At 42.7% G+C, this 21,301-nt stretch overlaps 1 protein-coding gene across 1 annotated transcript in view; it reads left to right on the top strand.

Moving 5' to 3' along the window:
• Nucleotides 1-21,301, top strand: part of VWA8 (von Willebrand factor A domain containing 8) — a 292,087-nt gene that overhangs the window by 10,792 nt on the left and 259,994 nt on the right. Inside the window, exons 3-4 of the mRNA XM_066581651.1 lie at nucleotides 10,761-10,838; nucleotides 16,640-16,770. Coding sequence (XP_066437748.1) covers nucleotides 10,761-10,838; nucleotides 16,640-16,770 — 209 coding nt within the window. The remainder of the gene's footprint in view (nucleotides 1-10,760; nucleotides 10,839-16,639; nucleotides 16,771-21,301) is intronic.

Raw genomic sequence — 21,301 nt, 5'->3', positions numbered from 1 at the left:
TCGCGGCTGGCAATTCGCAGCATGCTGCAAATTGCCACAATTCTCCGCTGTCAGCCTATTTGTCAAGGGAAGGTCTGTGTCAGTTGTTATATATTATTTATGTGTTAGCAAACTGCTCTTGTTCCAGTATCTGGTTGTTGTGGGAGGTAAGGAATTAAAAGCTTGGGGATTTAAATATTTATGGGTTTTGGTGTGTGGCAAAGCTTATAGTGAGCAGAGTTCCACAAATATGTAGTTTGGTTGGAACTAAGAAGGAAATAAATATGGAAGGTGGAGAATGGAGGAATTGTGGCCGCTGAGGAAGAAGCCGAGGTCTCTTTAATAATTCCTCATTCAGACACGTTTCAAAGTGGAGGATGCAAGTGCATTTGACTGGACCACAAGAGATAATTTGCCTGTATCAGGTTATCTAATGTCCTCTATCTGGAGTGAATTATGGGATGAAAGAACCCACTGGAGAGTGAATATTATGGGATATATTTGAACATAAGTGTGAAACAATAGATCCTAGGCTAGAGATGAGCGAGCTTACTCGCTAAGGCAAACTACCCGAGCGAGTAGTGCCTTATTTGAGTACCTGCCCGCTCATCTCTAAAGATTCGGCTGCCGGGGCGGGTGAGCGGTGAGTTGCGGGGGGAGAGAGTGAGAGAGAGATCTCCCCTCCGTTCCTTCCCGCTCTTCCCTGCCGCTCCCCACCGGCAGCCGAATCTTTAGAGACGAGCAGGCAGGTACTCGAATAAGGCACTACTCGCTCGAGTAGTTTGCCTTAGCGAGTATGCTTGCTCCTCTCTAATCCTAGCCGGTCGGCAAATGAGATATCCCGCATGTGCTGAGCCCGCTGAGAAATCAGATGCTCTAAAAGTGTATCGTAGAGCGCTGACATTTGCTGCCTGTATACACCAGAACTTTAGAGGTAGAAGTGACTGGGAGACACCGATGTGAAGGGTGGTAAGCGCCACAGAACGGCATATGAACATTGAAAGATATTGCATGCATGTGATAATTAACACTCTGGAAGTGGGTTCTGATTTCAGAGAGGACTTTATATGAAGGGAACTTTTTTTTTCTGGTAATTTTCTTGTGGGTTCCAAGATTGTTTAAGCAGGCTTTTCAGCAGGCGTTGAATATCAGAGTGCTGCCTGTGATTGGCTGAGCGATGTGACCATTCACAGGCACCGCTCAGCTGTCATTCAAGGAAAGGCTGAGCGCTGCCTGTGATTGGTTGAGCACTCAGCCAATCAGACGCAGCCCTTTCAGCAAGCCTGGATTTTAAATTTTCCAGCAAATCACAAAACAGTGAACATTGCAATTTTACAAGCGCAATACTGGTCCGAGTTTCTTGCATCAATATCATGCTCACCCGTGTGAATGCATTCTTACTGTACATTCAAACAGAAGTCTACGTCCACCATTTTTGTACTTGGGAAAAACTGGGTAACAAATTTTGTGGACCTTGTGAAAAAATGCTACTCAACATTAACACTTTCCAATCTAATTTCCCTGCCACCCGCATCCTCTTATTTGTTTTGGGTGGGAAAGCGCATTGTGGATTCCTTAGAATTATTCAACAGAAACACATTAAAATGACCCATCATGATTATTTTATTAGCATTTAAAAAAGAATTAGAAGTGAGTTAATATGTATATCACACTAATTCTAATATATTCTTCATTTGTATATTATATATGTATGTTACACTATGCAGGAGAGATCCGACATTGTAGCTCTCCTCCGCATAGTGTTATAAATAAATATATACATACATGCATTCGAGCGCTCTGACATCTTTTGCATAATGTTAGAAATGTGGCAGACGTTGTCCAACAGCAGAGCTATGCAGGGAAATCTTAATGTTGGATGAGGTGGGGCACTGGATTGAAAGGGCTAAAATTGCAACACCAAGAAGGAAAAATGTGGAATTATGGAAATAGGAACGATAGACATGATTATATGCAAATAATGGAAACCTTTATTCAGTATTGAGTGTGAGCAACCTGCGCAGAAATTACCGCACTGACACTCCTTGGCATGCTACCGTATCACTAAAGTTATTGATTGTCGGAGGAATGTTTTGTCATGCTGAATGCACATGGGCACGCAAATCATCAGTATGTGCTGCTGGCTGCTGATCCTTTTTGCAATTGCTGACAAATGACGTCCCAGATGTATTTGATGGGAGACAAGGCCGGAGACACTGCAGGCCATGGTAGCAAATTTAGGCCATGCTGGCTGCTCACAATTGCATGAGCAACATGCGACCTGGTGTCTTGAAAAACAGCTTCTGGGACACTTAGGAGAAATGCCCATACCCATGACCAAATCAACATAACCCTGAGCTGTTAGCGTACCTGGAATGAAGATTAGAGCGGTTCGGCTACTGTACATTATGCCACCCCACACTATAATCCCAGGAGTACGACCGGAGTGACATCTTCTCCCGTAGGCCTCTTCATGGCATTGCCCACGTGGTCTCCAGACCAATCTCTGGCTATGATTTCAGTCGAGACTCCTTGCTGAAGAGGAAAGAAAGTAATCAATCCAGTACTGTGTGCAAAACAGAAATATTACGGTGTCACGTAGCGCCATGAACACAAGATAAAAAGGAAATAGGTGTCAAATGGTATACTGCTCACCTTCAAAGGTTTTGTGATAGACAGGAACAACACAGATGTAGACCAGCGGTTCTCAAAGTGGGTGTTATTGCCCCCTGGGGGGCGTTTTTACTCTTCAAGGGGGCGGTGGAACATAGTGTGTGCTAGGGGGGTGTTCTGTGTTTGCTTTGTTGATTTTTTTTTTTTTCCGTCTAGTAACTACATTTTTCTAAAAATTAGTAGTGATACCTCCGTTTTCAAAAACAATCGGTGAAATCCAAAAACCGAGGCAATTATTTCCATATGAATCACTTACATGTAATGGGAGTTGTGTGCAGCCTGCGCGCCTCTATCATATAATGTATGACTTTTATAACTCTATGACTCCTCTACAGATCAATCACACTTTAAAACACTGAATAAACTACAGTACAATCTAACCCACTGTATTCTATAATGCCGCTGATTGGCTGGAACCGCTTCAAACTTTGACTTGTGTGGGTCTCTGAGAGTTCATGATCTATGTACCCTTGAAATACCAATTTCATCCCAGGTTACAAGAGCCCTTCACAGACTAACTAAGAATATAATTTTTATTAATTTCTATTAACAAACACATATAGGGGGACTTCCGCCCAGGACACAGAGGGAGCAGGACGTGTCTCACAGAGGTCCTGCTAGCACTACCTCCCAGAGACACCGGGACCCTTTAGTGCCTCAAAACAGCAGCTGTGGGGGATGGACATCTCCCCCGCTTGCTTGGCAGAAGCCCCCCACACCAAAAGAACACCCAGGAAGTGTTCGGTGACCCTCCCGGCGTGGCCCGCGGGGAGAAAGGGGACACAGAGCCCACAATCCACCGGGACCTTACCTTCTCGGAGACCCCTGGTAAGACTAGCCGAACCGCCAACCTCCGCCCGAGACGCATCGGGGACTCCCGAGGTGCTGCGGCCTAGGCGACACCCAAAGCCGCGGCCTAGATTTCCAGTCGTGAAGACTGCGACAACCCCCGACTGGAGCCGCGGGAGGGGGGGAGACCCCGGGGAGCTGCAGGGAGACCCTCCGAGGGCCGGGAGACCGCCGGAGCACCGAGGCCAAACGGCGGCGGGAACCGCGACTAAATTCCCCGACCACGACAGCCCCCACTCGGCACCACACGGGGAGAGAAGCTCCGGAAGACATCCAGACGACCCGAGGGACCTCTCCGGGGCAGCGACCCCTTTGGGACCCAGCCGGAACGTTGCGGCCTAGCGGCGCCAGAAGCCTCGGCCTGAATTTTCGGCCGTGACACCCGCGGCAAACCCCGCCCATCATAACGGCCGCCAGAGCGGCTCCTCAGAGAGCGACGGCCCCACCGGGAGGCCGCTAACACAACGCAGCGCAGCAGCGCTCAGAACGCCAGCCACGACCCCCAGCCGCGGCGAACAAAAAGAGCCCTGCCTGATGCTGGGAGAGGAAGGAGAGGCCCTAAAATACACCCAGGCCATCGGGGGGACCCCCACAGAAGCCGACACACGGACGGGAGACTGCCAGCAAACCGCGGCCCGACAAGACCTGAAGCCGCGGCCTAAACTTTCGGCGGCAGCGCTAGTAAGACCCACCGTGCGATCCTGCAGGTAAGGGGAAGGACACTGAAATCCCCCCAGAAGATTCGGAAGCCCCTACCCACACACTATTCTAAGAGGAGGCCACAGAGAAGGCTGTGGAGGATTAGACCCCCCTCACAAACGCCCCCACAGTAAAACAAAAGACTGTAAACAAACCCCACCTGGCCACAGCCTAGGGCAAGGCCCTAACAAAACAACAAGCACATTAACATAGCCCGGGGGGGGGGGGGGGGGGGGGGGGGGGGAAGGAGGGAAGGAAAGAGAAAAGGAGCACAGAAAGACAACGCACTTAATAACAAAGTGTCCTGCAGAAAGCAAACAGGAGGGTAAAGACACCCATAAAGCATAAGCCCCTGACCCCCCGGGATAGGGTGGTGGGGAGAAAGAGGGAAGAAAACAAGTTTAACAGAAACACTAACTGCGAGAAAACCCTAACAAAACCCCACAAGCATAAATGAAAGAATAGTATCTAAATGAGAAGCCACATCCGCACTAAAAAACCTGCAACAAAACAAAAGTGATTTTGGACACAGGAGAAAAGCAGATCCTTGTGCGCATAATCTACATATCCACCAGAATTGGGAAAAATCAAAATATGGACCAATATCTAAACAAACGTAACACAAGCACCTCAATACGAGCAACGCGCCAGACAGATACAGACAAAACAAGTATAGGAGGAAAGCAGAAAAACACCAAAGAAAAGGAGTGCAAAAACACCCAACAACATACATCATCTCCAAAAAATACCCCACCCCAAGCCACAACAATATCGGACCATAATCCCGACACCCCCCCCCCCCCCCCAAACCACTTAACCCACTTAACCATCGATGGACAGCAGCGCAGAAATGACACAGGCAACAATGGTGGCGCAAGAGGTCTCAAAAATACTACTTCTATTATTTGACAGCAGACTAGAGACACTGCACAAATCCATAAATTCAGCGCTGTCACAAATCACAGACAACACCCAAAGACTGACAGACCTAGAAACAAAGACCCAAAACACAGAACACACCATTGCAACGCTAGAAGCCTCGTTACAAAGAAGCTGATCAGAAACCGAAACACTCCTGGAAAAAAAAAACGACTTAGAGAACAGACACCGACGCAACAACCTACGCTTTGTGGGAATACCGAAATCAATAACCAACGCCCAACTCTTAACATACCTAACCACGGATCTGCCACAGGCCCTTCAACTCAATATGTCAAATGACCCCTTAACAATCGAAAGGGCCCACAGAATTGGCCCACCGGGAGACGGACGTGGCAACAGAACCCGGCCTCGCCCAGTGATAGCCAAATACATGCACTGGGCAACGAAAGAAACCATCCTGTAGGCTTACAGACGAGGAGAAAAAAGCCAACAAAAAAACCCACATATAGGGTACCTAAGACAAACACCAAAACATCGATATCTCACATAAATCTTAAGATTAATGTAGAGATAACTACTATTAAATATTAGTGGGATAAGTATATCTTAGTATCCCCCAAAAGTATACTTTTGATATGCTTAAAAACTAGAGCATTCCCTAAACGCAAAATAAGTTCCTAATCTTGAGAGTGCTCTAGATTTTTTGAGAACAGGATGGTAAGTGACCCTAAGATGGACATGGTCTTACGTCCCAATTGAGTAACAGTAACGATCAAAAGACAATGCATCTATAGCAGTGGTTCAACGTGAGCAGAGTTCCATGTAGACCTCAGATGCACATAATATTGTGGATCAGCACTGCATGTGCCTGATATCACCTCAGATCAACACCCCCCCCCCCCAAAAAATGGGGGGAAATATACTGTAAATATCCCACTATTACTGACAGCTACTGTATCTAATATATAGTATTTTTTAGCATTTGTCTGAACAAGATATTCTGCTGGAAGATATCATTATTTAACCCAGACAGAATAAACACTGATCAGCCAGCAAGCCCAATAGAGCTTATGCTATTCTATTATTTCTAAATGAGATAAATGATTCCAATAGCTTTGCTGACTGATCTAGTGCTACACTACATCTAAGCCTAACCTGCCTGATGGTAGCAGTAGTTAATAGTGATTAATGTGATTTAGAGTTATCACATATCAAAATAAATATAAAGAAGAAATAAAAGATGAAAAAACCCAGCGCTCTATGCATCCTCCCCTATCAGATAGTCTGCGTGTCAAGATGGAACGCATCGCCGACTGAGTGACAAGTCAGCCTCCTACATGGATCAACTATCCAACTATGTCCCATCCGGTGCCTCAAGCAATACAATAAATTGACCACTTCTGCAGAAAGTACATCTGCCCTCTGGACCTAGGGCTTGTCTACAAAAGAGCACTCTAAAGATTAGGAACTTATTTTGCACTTAGGGAATGCTCTAGTTTTGAAGTATATCAAAAGTATCCTAAATATACTTTTTGGGAGATGCTAAGGTATACTTATCCCACTAATTTTAGTGGTTATCTCTACATTATTTTAACAAGATCTATGTGAAGATATCGATAGTAATGTTTTGGTTTTTGTCTTAGGTACCCTATGCGTGCTTTTTTAAATAGAAATTAATAAAAATTATATTCTTAGTCAGTCTGGGAAGGGTATTTTAGGTCCTGCACTTGTTCTGCCCCAGTGAAAAACAGATTACAAGAGCAATTGATCGACTTGAAACACAATAGCAAAGCCCAAACACTTTTCCAACAATGTGGCTATGAATGTTTTTGGGTGAAAGTGAAGAATTGCTATCCTGTGGCAGGAAGTTAAGCTGCTCGTGTTAGCTTTTCCATCCACGTACTTAGTGGAGAGGGGCTTCAGCGCCGTTCAGCAGCTCCTGACAAAAGTGAAAAACAAACTTCAGATATTGGCTTCCGCTCATCAGGCACAAGGCAGCCATTAATGACAGATTGGTTGTGGCAAACATTATTATTCTTACTAGATTGACCCGATGTTCGCTACGAGAACATACACTACCGTTCAAAAGTTTGGGGTCACATTGAAATGTCCTTATTTTTGAAGGAAAAGCACTGTACTTTTCAATGAAGATAACTTTAAACTAGTCCTAACTTTAAACAAATGCACTCTATACATTGCTAATGTGGTAAATGACTATTCTAGCTGCAAATGCCTGTTTTTTTGTGCAAAATCTACAAAGGTGAATAGAGGCCCATTTCCAGCAACTATCACTCCAGTGTTCTAATGGTACAATGTGTTTGCTCATTGGCTCAGAAGGCTAATTGATGATTAGAAAACCCTTGTGCAATCATGTTCACACATCTGAAAACAGTCTAGCTCGTTACAGAAGCTACAAAACTGACCTTCCTGTGAGCAGATTGAGTTTCTGAAGCATCACATTTGTGGGGTCAATTAAACGCTCAAAATGGCCAGAAAAAGAGAACTTTCATCTGAAACTCGACAGTCTATTCTTGTTCTTAGAAATGAAGGCTATTCCATGCGAGAAATTGCTAAGAAATTGAAGATTTCCTACAACAGTGTGTACTACTCCCTTCCGAGGACAGCACAAACAGGCTCTAACCAGAGTAGAAAAAGAAGTGGGAGGCCGCGTTGCACAACTAAGCAAGAAGATAAGCACATTAGAGTCTCTAGTTTGAGAAACAGACGCCTCACAGGTACCCAACTGGCATCTTCATTAAATAGTACCCGCAAAACACCAGTGTCAACATCTACAGTGAAGAGGCGGCTGCGGGATTTTGGGCTTCAGGGCAGAGTGGCAAAGAAAAAGCCATATCTGAGACTGGCCAATAAAAGAAAAAGATTAAGATGGGCAAAAGAAGACAGACATTGGACAGAGGAAGACTGGAAAAAGGTGTTGTGGACGGATGAATCCAAGTTTGAGGTGTTTGGATCACAAAGAAGAACGTTTGTGAGACGCAGAACAAATGAAAAGATGCTGGAAGAATGCCTGACGCCATCTGTTAAGCATGGTGGAGGTAATGTGATGGTCTGGGGTTGCTTTGGTGCTGGTAAGGTGGGAGATTTGTACAGGGTAAAAGGGATTCTGAATAAGGAAGGCTATCACTCCATTTTGCAACGCCATGCCATACCCAGTGGACAGCGCTTGATTGGAACCAATTTCATCCTACAACAGGACAATGACCCTAAACACACCTTCAAATTGTGCAAGAACTATTTACAGCAGAAGCAGGCAGCTGGTATTCTATCGGTTATGGAGTGGCCAGCGCAGTCACCAGATCTGAACCCCATTGAGCTGTTGTGGGAGCAGCTTGACCGTATGGTACGCCAGAAGTGCCCATCCAACCAATCCAACTTGTGGGAGATGCTTCTAGAAGCGTGGGGTGCAATTTCACAAGCTTACCTCAACAAATTAACAGCTAGAATGTCAAAGGTGTGCAATGCTGTAATTGCTGCAAAAGGAGGATTCTTTGACGAAAGCAAAGTTTGATGTAAAAACAATGTTATTTCAAATACAAATCATTATTTCTAACCTTGTCAATGTCTTGACTCTATTTTCTATTCATTTCACAACGCATGGTGGTGAATAAGTGTGACTTTTCATGGAAAACACAAAATTGTTTGGGTGACCCCAAACTTTTGAACGGTAGTGTATAATGCATTAAAAGTAACGGTTGTGAACTTCTAATTCTGCTTGGTTAGGTGATAATTTAGAGGGTCACTTTGTATTTGGAGCAGATATCTAATATAAAAAAGTCTATAGGTCTCTCTGTGTTTGTCTGTCTTTGTCATTGTCTTTATTGCGCTCTCTCTGTCTTTCTATCACTTACTCTAGGTCTGTCTATCGCTCTCGTTCGGTCTGTGTTTCTCAGCTTAGCAGTGTATGCTGTTGCTTAGCAACGCTTCACTCATTCCAGTGCATGCCTGAAGCACAGCAGCGCCACCCATAGACCTAACCAATGTAGACCATATAATGCTCCAGACACTGGCTGCTGCTTCCCTTCCAAGGCGAATTAATCATAGCCTCATGTCCTAGTGAAGTAATAGGCATGGATAGGAAGATCCAGGCGCTGCCAATGCAGAGGTTCCAAGCAATCTGAATATATTGATATTTATTGTGGTAGATTGGTCATACAGTGGCAACACATTTGAATACTGTACCAGTATTTTCGTCAGGTCACAGGAGACACCTACAGAAATGGCAATTAATAGGAAAAAGGAAGTCAATTCACCTCTGTTGTTAATAAAAGGAAATCTTTTAAATAAAGAATAACTTATAAAAAGGCAATAAAAACATCACCAGCACTCCACCCCCACTTCATGTGTAAAAACTGACCATCTTCCTATTTGTCATTCCTTTTCATGTGTCTTTTATGTTGGCCTAACGAAGATACCGATACGGTCCTCCTGAATGTCCGCACTCATTGTGGATGATATGTAGTATGTGCATTATACCTAACTAATATTGCAGCTGGATCCGTGTGCACTTAAATGTAACCTGTAACTTACATCTTAATACGCAATGAGTATGCTGCAAATATATGGTATCATCCTAAACTATATTCTTACAGTTATTGCTTCCTGAGTTTCTATCCTCAATATAGAATGACAAAATTATATATTTTGTTACTCAATCGTCAACCAAATACCTTTAAACATCACTACTATTATGCATTAGCCACAGCTTGCACTGTGATGTGTTTCTCTCGCTCTCCACCACTTGTAACTTGGAAAGGTCCAGTTGCAGACATGTAGGGTGTAAAGACTCCTTTACAAAGAGGCAAAACAACACAATAAGTTGTATCCTCATTAAGTGCTAATTCATGATAATTCATGGTAACGCATTTTAATATGTCAAATGCACTGAGTGTAAAAAACAATGCAAAGACGTATACTAAAATACATAAGAATTCTTCGTAAAACACAGATGGAAAGCATAGCACGCCTCTAGTCATGTGATACATCTGCAATATGTATAACAAGCAACTTATTAAAATAATTCGGTGCTCCATTTCCTTAGGTGGAGCATTGGTGTTCTGTATCATTGACTACTTGACAAAGTATGTTGATCAGTGTTCGTTCACTGCTGTTCACACATGGCAGGTAATCTGTGGTATATGGACAAGCAATGGTTGAAATCATTCAAAGTCCCTGTACAGCTGTCATTGTTCGGCTGTACAGCTCCCTGTTTACATGTGGAGATGTGCAGCTAATCAAATTGTATTTTATACCCTCTAAAGGACACAATCGTCTGACGAACGAGCATTTGTACTTTTACACTGCCCAGCGATTGGGGAACCCAACACTCATGCCCATTATTGGATTGTGTTAAAGACCCTATAGATGTTCCTAGTCCTCTGAGCTGCCTGATCTGTAATCACCAACTTAAATAGATGTCATTTCTTCTTAACGCAGATTAGATTTTTTAGCAGCAAAGTTTAAAAAACTAATCAATAGAAGATCAGCCGTCCGTATAAAGGAAATGGGGGTCAAATGGTTAACTGAATATATTGTATGTGTTTGAATCGTGGATTGCAGCTTCTTTTCACTCACATAGCAGAATAGTGAAAGTACTAACAGGATTACTGTATAACGTTTGCCATCAATGAATTTACTTCTCTCTTGTTCTTCCACTACAGGTGACACAATTAACATCGGAGATGTATCCTATAAAGTCAAAACCCCAAGGAACCCTGAACTGGTACCCCAGAGTTATAGTAAGCCATCAATGCTAGAATTCTACAGTTGTTTCTTTTACATTCGTTGACCATGTTTCAGGCCAACAAGCCATGAGAATTATCATGTTACAGATGTCATTTCTGTTGGTGCATTTTATTAATTAAATAGCACTTTGCTTTTGGAAGCCCCAGTAATGTGCTTATGTTGTTGCAGAGAATTAGAGATGAGAAACACGATATTGTCTGTTAAGGCATTTCTATAGAGGCCGATAATTGGGAAAGAACGTTTGTTCACCTGATCTTGTCCCACATGAACAGTGCAGCAATCGGTCAACAAAAACCATCTTTATCAGGATAGATCATCAATATCTGACCTCTGCCGATTATCTAATTGAAGGGGTGGCAGCGCTCGTGCGAGCTACGCAGCCTGTTGAATGCTTATATCTGAGCACCATCCTGCTCATACTCAGTGTTGTATGTTGTTACAGCGGCTGTTCTAATGCTGCAGGCTTGTCTCATTCACTTCAATGGGACAAGCCTACTGTACTAGAACGGCCACTATAAAAATAAAGGATTGCTCTATGGCAATATAGGCAATCTAATAAATAGGTCAGCACATAGAGCTGAAAGTCTAAAAGTTTATTAATACATATAAAAAGACAATTAAAAACGTACAGAGGAGATGCCAACTGACAGAGCAGGAACAGGATGTGGCAGGAATGGTATCATGCGGTAAGACTAGTTTATGATGACCTTTGTGTGAGCCCGTTGTCTCATTTGATATGCCGTTTTATTATTTGATGTTCCCTTTATTTGAACTCTGTGGATCTCTCACTATAACATATGTATTGTAATTAAATTGCCACATCCTGTTCCTCCTGTCTGTTGTCATCTCCTCCTGTCTATGTTTTTAATTGTCTTTTTATATTTTCATGTATTAATAAAATGTGATACTTTTTATTCAGCTCTATGTGCTGACCTATTTATTTGATTGTATATAAAAAGGGCCATTTACACGTAGCGGTTGTCACGTAAAATTTGTTCAAACTAACGAAAATGCGCAATAATAATTGCATCTCAGTGCCAAGCCATCATCCACTATTGCTTTGTAGCTTCGTTTTAAGCCAGCATAAAAATCTTCGATGGTTCTCTCACTTCTCGCTGCATCTAAACCCTTCCCGCTCATTGTTTGACTTAGAATGTGAAGCACTGAGCCAGAAGTGAGCAATTCTCAGCAATAATCTGCCTGTCTAGACATTCCGTGCTAGAGCGAACAACTAGCAGTGACGTCACTCGTTTCTGCGCTCGTTTAAATCACAGCCGTCCCGTGTAAATGAAGCATAAGGCATTCTGAGTATGAACAGGCTTGTGTTCAAGTGTAATGACTGAAGAGGCTGCAGCGCTTGCACAAGGATATATTACTACTTAAAGGCTTGATAACCCCTTTAATTGTTTTTTCCATACTACGTGGTGAGGTGCTGTCTGTGGTGCTGAAAGTAGTTTTTGGGCAAACTAAAATCTCCTGCTGTACTTTACTTCCCCTGAAGAGAGGTATATTGAGTATTTCTCACCAATATTAGCAATCTTATTATCGTTAGTCTAGCTGGTAAATAATTCCAACCTGGTTTACTTGTTTATCGCACTTCTGATTATATTCCTTATCTATCACTGTACAGCATATCCCAATATTTTGTTCCAAGTTCTTAATGACTCTCAATGCTTCTTCTTATAAAGGGCCTTATTCTACAGAGCTGTGTTTTAACAAAGGTGCAGACCAACACCTGTACAATTGATCTATTGCACATCCATCATATGCTTGACTGTCAGAAAAAAACACACGGCCACAAGAAAAGGCCGAAATCTCAGATTTTACACAACTTCTTAATTTTAGTATGAGATACAATGGGATTCAAAAGTCAAGGCCACCTAGAATATTTTCTGAACAAGGGAGATACAAGTGGGAAACTTTGTAGAACACTTAGATGGGTGGGTGAAAACTTTTTGACACTATTGTGTCAAGTTGCAGTCACTAGTCTGCCATCTAGTTGCAGTGGATTCAATCAAAGAAGCTTCAATGGAAAGAGAGTCATGGGATAAATGATTTGAGAGTACAATTTCATCAGAAATTGATAGGTACAGTCATTTACTATTGCCTACACTAATATCTACATAATACTCCTGGCAGTTATAAAAAGGCAATGGAAGTCTGATATCCAATCGACTTTAATGCTGGAACAAAAATATAAAAGGTCTATATGTAGAGCCGAGCTTATTGTAATGCTCAAGAGCTCGGTTCAAGTAACGAACCCCTTTGAAGTCAATGGGAGACTCGAGCATTTCTCAAGGTTGCCCGTTCCCTCTCCCTCCCCTCCCCCTCTCCCTATCTCTCCCTCTCTCCCTATCTCTCCCTCTCTCCCTCTGCAGGCGGCAACAGCTTCAATACTCGGCGGTCAACTGATCCGGCCAGCCACTCACTGCTGTAGACGTGCACAGGGTTGGCACGTCACAGCAGGCAGTGGTAAAGCCTTCCCTGCATGTTTAGTGGCTAAAAAATGGCGCTAAACATGCGGGGAAGGGACATTAAAGTTTCTCGAGCACCATCGAGTATGCTACTACTCGAACGAGCATCAAGCTCGGACGAGTATGCTCACTCATCTCTAGCTATATGGAGTCCATCAAAACTGTTTTGTCTTTTACATGTGTAATTAAAACCCCCTTACTCAATTATGTCATTTTGTGCAATGCTTAAAATGGTTTCTAATTGATTCAGTATTTACTGTTTCTCCCTCAATCTACAGAAAGCCTTAACTGATCCCTTTAATATCTCCCTCTTCCCCTCCCCCTCCCTCCCTCTGCTGTGAACGTGTGCACGCTGGCACATCACAGCAGGAAGTGGTAATGCGGGCAGGGGTCGGACATGGCGTGGTACTCGCTCGAGTAACGAGCACCATCGAGTATGCTAATACTCGAACGAGCATCAAGCTCGGACAACCGTGTTCGCTCAACTCTAGAGCACTCCCTTTACCCTCATGTACTCTTAGATAACTTTTTTTCTAAATGCCACAATGTTTTTCTTGTCATTTTGGCTAATAGGAGAGAAGACCTGTTTCTATAATATGTTGCCTTTACGTAAGACAGAGTATTCAGGTGTAATCGACTTTAAAGAGTATGTAGGGGATATATATTATTTTTTTGTACTACTTAAAAACCAGATAGGTAAACCAATTCCTTTTTTCTAATCCGCCTTTATTTTCTAATTGTAGTGGGGTTTTTTGTTTGTTTTTTTATTCTATTGTCTGCATTTCACTATGGGGCCATTTTGCCTGAGCTGTAATTAACAGCATTTAGAGAAATGCACAACTCGGGGGCCAGGAGCCAACTTTGACTTCTATAGTAGAGTGTTGTGAGCATGTTCTGTGATATGTGCAGAGGTCATTGTGCATGGAGGGGGAGGAGGTGAGCTGTGACCATCACTAATTGTGAATGCCAAATCCAGTTTTAGATGTATAATGGTGTTACCTGTCATTGTAATCCTGGCTTTAATAAGGAGATGACTGTTAGTAAAAATTAATCTCTGCAGAACAGAAAGTGTCAGACTACTTTACAGAGAAAATGCCATACCATGAATATTGTGTCACAAACGGCTTAGGCAAATTGATGCTGTTTCAAGTGAACCACATGATCTGGGAGTGTGATAAAAGGGGAAAACACTACATGAATCTAATTATGGCAACTGCTTTTTGGTGTTTTCTGTGTCTGGATAAAGATTAATGAGTGATAGGTGCCTCTAAGACACAAGGGTGCACATACTATGAGGCAGCTTGAGGCCTTTGCCTCAGGTGTCACCCTCTGATGGGAAGGGGGCAGTGGGCAGCGCAGTGGCTAGATCTGATAAGAAGCCTGTAGCTTTTGCAAGGCTGCAAGCAGCCAAGACAAGCAGCTTGCTGCACCAGGCGTGGCACATCCTGGCTTACTTATTTAATACAGGCACTCTGACAGCCAGCGGAAGCTTAGCAGTACATTAAAGGGTATGGCTGGTTCATGCATGCTTCTGCTGTATCATCCAACCACCCAGCGAGTGACTAGCAACACACCTACCCAGCAGTTCATCTTTTCAGGACTACTCCTACCGGCCCCTGTAAGCTACTATTTTTTGACAGATGGTCCATGTCAGTAAGTCCAGGTCTAGCAGCAACCGCTATTGCTATAATCACCATGGGGGCCACTATTGCTACTGGGGCCACTATGGGAGATACTATTACTATTGGGCCCACTATGGGGGATACTATGACTACTGGGACTAGTAACAGGGTCACTATTGCTACTGGGGCCATTAGGAGGTTTATTACTACTGCAGCCACTTTGGCTGCTCACCGTTGCTACTGGGGCCACTATGGGGGTCGCAATTACTACTAGGCTACTATGAGAGTCACTATTATTACTGGGGCCACCATGGGGGGTCACTCTTAATACTGGGACTAGTGGCGGCGCACTGTTACTACTGGGGCTACTAAAGGAGTCACTGTAACTACTAGAGCAACAAAAGTGTTCACTATTACTATTGGGGCCACTACTGGGAACACTTTTAATCTCTCACTTCTGACAAATCTTAATGGTTGAAATATGTATCGGATATCTTGTGTATTGGCACTTTCAATGCCTGTAAAATTAGTGGGGAGTTTATGAGGGGGAGGTTACGTCATGTCACATTCTGCTTCAGGTGGCATAAAGGCTTGGAGCACCCCTGCTTAGATGCCTCTGAGAACTGCGTCATCTAATGGATAAGTTTACTAAAGGTGTTATCATTGGACTACATATAGCTGCTGTAGTTGGGTTTTGCATCATAATTATTTATTTTAAAGCGCGGTTAAATCCTGGACGCTGTACATATGAGAACTGGTTTAAATACATTACATATATATAAAGTGACAGGAACAATAAACATGGACTAAATGACTAACAAATTGATATAGATGGGAGAAAGGATCCTTTAAAACTACAAGGAAAAGGGAAGGAGACAGTAGATTAATATAAAAGGCCATCTGTAATGGCCGCTTCTCGAAGATTAGCTGAGGCAGATTTGTGGTCCAGCCATCCGTTGCGAAGACTGCCCCACCGCACTGTCGTCGTGAACGCTTACAGTGGTGTCACTCCAAAGCCACTTGACGAATGACACCGTATACTGTTCAGTAACAAATTAGGACTGTGTTTCGTCAATCTTGATTGCCAAGCCGCCTACAGATTCTCACTTAGCGGTCAGGTTGATCCTTCCTCCATTTTGGCTATGTTTACATTGAACGATTATCGTTCAACTTCAAAGAAATATCTGTTAGAAAGAGAGGAATAGAATATTTACCAGCTCCAACTGTCTCATGAAGACATTCCTGCTATATGTGCCTTTAAGACATATGGAATTCATAAGCAGGAGATTCCGAGCTCTGGAACCCTGAGCTCAGCTAGAATGGAGAGCTACTCTATAAGGTGTGGTGATTAGCTGATTGCCCAGCCGGCTGCCAGCCGGCTGATGTCTCTTCATGAGACAATCCCTTTGACAAAAGAAGGTGAAGTTAAATGCAACTCTGAGGGAAACGATTCAGTTATTTGAATGGCCTTCTACTATGTATGTCTAATGTCATGTCTATGCTACCCCTCGGACCCTGTGTTAGTCATGACAACCAAGCAGCACTTTTGAGTCCTGGCAAGCTCCCTGGACTCTGTCCTAAATGGTTTCCTATATAACGCACCCCTTGCCTTTACTTTGAAGTATGACCAGAATTGATACATGTGATGTCAAAGTCAAGTTGCTGCCTCGTTGAATTCCTTTTTTGTTTTCATTTTAGTCTCTGATCCTCTAAGCCAATCCATTGTGCAACACCTAAGATGGATAATGCAAAAAGATCTTCTGGGACAAGACATCTTCCTCATTGGTCCTCCGGGTCCACTTCGGAGGGCTATAGCTATGCAATATTTGGTAAGTTGTGACATAGACAAATCGCCTTAAGGTTATAGAAGCACTCCCAGCTTTTTTTTTTTTTTTCTTTTTGAGAAATCCATTGCAGTATTACTCACCTCTGCTGTGAAGAATCCAGTTCTGTAGCTTGTTCCCTCCATGCTGTGTATTCTGCACTTTTCCTCCGGCCTCCAGATCACTTGGCCAGCACCCTGACAAAGCTTTGTGTCCTGCAGTTAATGGGGCAGATTTATGTCAACTGTCAACATCAATAATTGTCTTTCTTGACTGTAGCAAGTAATTGCAGTGCAGCTTTCAATTTGGCCAGCAGAATACAAAATGAACACTGTTCTGCGATTGTCTTTCTTGCCCATAGCAACCAGTTGACATAGAACTGCCCCATTAATTGCAAGACACACAGCATTGAGTGATGGTCATGTGACCTGAAGGGTGGATGAAAAGTGCAGAATAAACAGTTTGGAGGGTATGAGCTACAAAGCTAGATTCTTCATAGCAGAGGTCCATGATGTTGGGATGAATTTCTAAAAAAAAGTGTTACTTTTCGGTTGAGTTTAGGTCCTATGCTCGAATTGGATAACACATTTGTTGAAATGCTCTTCTTGGAATTATAGTTGATTTAGGGAGCCCAAGCATAGACTTTACTTTTACAGCTGTGTAACATAGTAACACAGTATGTAAGGCCGAAAAAAGACATATGTCCATCCAGTTTAGCCTTTAACCCATTCCCGCTGCAGGGCGTAAGTTTACGTCCTGGGAGCGGGGTACTCCCCGCAACAGGGCGTAAACTTACGTCCTGGAGATAGCGCGGGATCACATATGATCCCGCGCTATACCGCAGCGGGAGCCAGCTGTCAGTCACAGCCGGCGTCTCGCTGCAGCAGCGGGGGGACATCGGAGATGCGCCCGCCACTGTTAACCCCTTCCCTGCCGCGATCTAAGTAGATCGCGGCAGGGGAAGAGTTCACAGCGGGAGCGCGGCTCCCTCTGTGTCTCCGGCCGGAACTCGCGATGTCATCGCGAGAGCCCGGCCTGTCACCATGGCAACAGGACGCCAGACACTGGCGTCCTGTATTGCCTATGCCTGAGATCGCTGTATGAGCGATAAGGCATGGGAGAGCAGTAGCTCTGCCATGCCTTATGACAGCTATCATCAGGGCAGTGATTAAAGTCCCTCAGAGGGACACAAACAGTGTAAAAAAAAGAAAGATTTAAAAAATGAATTAAAAAAAATGTAAAAAAAAAGAGTAAAAAAACCATTTTTTATGCTTTTTCTCAGATTAGCATAAAAAAAGGTAAAAAAAAAATAAAACCCCACATATTTGGTATTGTCGCGTCCGTAACGATGCGTACAATAAGTTGCACATGCTTTTGACTGTGCACCGAAAAAAACACTAAAAAAAAAGCTAAAAAACGGAGGCAAAATGCTAATTTTTAGCATTTTGCCTCACTAAAAACGCAATAAAGGTGATCAAAAAAGTCGTATGTACGCCAAAATGGTACCAATAAAATCTACAGCTCGTCTCGCAAAAAATAAGCCCTCATAGAGCTCTGTACATCAAAAAATAAAAAAGTTACAGGACTTTGAATGCAGCAATTTAGAATAGAAAAAAGATTTCCAAAAAAAAGGGTTTTTATTGCAGAAAAGTGGGAAAACCTAAAAAAAATGTTAGAATTTTGGTATCGTTGATCGATAAAAACTACAGTTCGCCACGCAAAAAACAAGCCCTTATACGGCCGCGTCCACGGAAAAATAAAAAAGTTATGGCTTTTGAAAAATGGAGATGGAAAAATACCAAAAAATCGCTTGGTCCTCAACGCCAAAATAGGCCGTGTCATGAAGGGGTTAAACCCTCTCCGATGCTGATGCAGAGGAAGGCAAAAAAAAAAACCAATGAGGTAGAAGCCAATTTTCTCTATTTTAAGGGAGAAAGTTCCTTCACAACTCAAATCTGAGAATCTGAATAATCTCAGGATCAATAACACTTCTGAAGTTATTAGTGGTTATGACATATAATATTGTATCGCTCAAGAAAGTTGTCTACGCCCTTCTCGAACTCTTTTATCGAATCTGCCATCACCACATTCTCAGGCAACAAGTTCTATAGTCTCACTGTTCTTACAGTAAAGAACCCCCTTGAATGTCTGTGTAAAAACCTTCTTTCCTCTAGATGTAGAGGGCGCCCCCTTGTTACAGTCACAGTCTTGGGTATAAAAAGATGATAAGAGATATCTCTGTATTGATCTCTGATATATTTATACATAGATATTAGGTTGCCCCATAGCGCGTTCTTTTTCTTTTAACTAAATAATCCCAATTTTGATAACCTCCGTTTATTACTTTAGTTGCCCGTGTTTGAACCCACCCAAACTCTGATATGTCCTTCTTGAGTACTGGTGCCCAAAACTGTACATAATATTCCATGTGTGGTCTGACCAGTGACTTGTAAAGAGGAAGAACAATGTTCTCATCATGTGCCCCTACACCTCTTTTGATGCACCCCATGATCTTATATGCCTAGGCAGCAGCTGTCTGACACTGGTTGCTCCAGTTAAGCTTACAGTTAACTAAAATCCCCAAGTCCTTCTCCATGTCAGTGTTCCCCAGTGGTTTCCCATTTAGTGTGCAATGATGACGTGTTTTCCTGCCCATGTGCATAACCCTACATTTATCAGTGTTAAACCTCATTTGCCACTTTTCTGCCTGAGCTTCCAACTTCTTCAGATCCTCTTGCAACGGCATTTTGTCCTCACTTGTGTTAATTACTTTACATAGTTTTGTATCATTTGCAAATATTGATATATTAAAAGTATAGAGCCCAGTACCGACCCCTGTGGTACCTTACTGGTAATGGTGACCCAATTAGAGTAGGTACCATTTATAACTCTACTTTCTATCACTGAGCTAGTTACTTACCCACTTAAATACATTCTCACCCAGACCAAGCATTCTCATTTTATATACCAACCTTTTAAGTGGCACAGTATCAAACGCTTTGAAGTCCAGGTAGTCCAATGACTCTCCCTGGTCCAGTCTAGAATTTACCTCCTCATAGAAGCTGATCATGTTGGTTTGAAAGGAGTGAACCCTCATAAACCCATACTGATATGGAGTTATACAGCTATTTTCCTTGAGGTACTCCAGAATAGCATCTTTTTACACACAATGGAAGTAAGACTTATGGGCCTGTAGTTTCGACGTTCACTTTTTTTTTTTACCCGTTTTTGAATATCAGCACCACATTCGCTTTGTGCCATTCCAGTGGAACAGACTCCATCACTATTGAGTCCTTAAATAGAAGAAGCAAGGGTATGTCTATCACATTACTTAATTCCCTTAAAACCCAGGGGTGTATGCCATCGGGACCTGACGATTTGTCTATTTTATTTTTTTAATACGGCTCTGCACTTCTTCCTGGGAAAAGCAGGTAACATTTATTGGAGAGTTTACATTATCGCTCTGCATCTCATCTGACCTTTCATTTTCCTCTCTGAATACACTGGAGAAAAGCTATCTAATAGATTTGCTTTCTCCTCCTCAACCTCTAGAATTTTTCCTACATTTTTTATTAAAGGGCCAACACTTTCAGTATTAATCTTTTTACTATTTTTTGTAATTGAAGAACAGTTTAGGGTTAGTTTAACTCTCCTTGGCAATAAGTCTCTGTCTTCACCTTTACTGCTTTATCATATTTTAACATAATTTATTTTTCCCTATAGGTTTTTAGTGTTTCTTCGCTGCCTTTTTGTTTTAGTAGTTTCAACACTCTTTTTTTTGCCATTTATTGCTCTTCTAGCTTCTGGTACCTATATTTTTGCTACTAACTTTTTATTTGATGCTATATAGTGCTGTAATGTTCGTTGAGTAAAAGTTAATATCTAACTGCCTGTGTATGTACAGAATTTTAGAATACTTATGCCCATTTTACTGGGCAAAATAGGTACATGAAATGATGAGCCACAAATACTACCATACAGTGCTAATTCATTTGCATATCTCTTGTTTTAGTAAAGGTGTTGCTAATAGATGAAAGCATTCTAAAGTGTCCATGCCAAAAAAAAAATAGGATTCAGTACTAAACAAGCACTGTGTCCACTTAATTAGTAGACACAGCATGTGTTTAGTTCCTTTTTAAAGGAGTATTCCGGGCACAGAGAAACATTTTTTAATGTAATGTGCATTATCACAGTAAGTCATTTTGTAATATCTTCACTGTACTTGGTCTAGATATTTTCTTCATTTTCTATATACATTACATGACCCTCTGCCTGAAAAATATCTCTACTTCCTTTGACATCTTGTCCACATTTGCTACTTCCTCCCCTGTCCATAGCCTTCAACATCCTGTGAGCAGTGCATGATGGGAGGACACTGCTCTGTATTGCTCATATGCAGGTCAGAGTGCTGAAAGCTCCTGTCTGCCCACTTCAGCAGCTTTCTCTGGCTCTCTCAGTGAGAGGGAGGTTGGTGCCAGTAAGTTGCAGGACCTGTGACCAGTGGGTGGAGCTATAGCGCTGGCCCTCAAAGAAGTAG

Source organism: Eleutherodactylus coqui, chromosome 1 (genome assembly GCF_035609145.1).
Source record: "Eleutherodactylus coqui strain aEleCoq1 chromosome 1, aEleCoq1.hap1, whole genome shotgun sequence".
In the NCBI taxonomy this organism is placed as follows: domain Eukaryota; kingdom Metazoa; phylum Chordata; class Amphibia; order Anura; family Eleutherodactylidae; genus Eleutherodactylus; species Eleutherodactylus coqui.
Note: the sequence above shows the minus strand (reverse complement) of the source record. Positions and strands in the feature narration are given on the sequence as shown.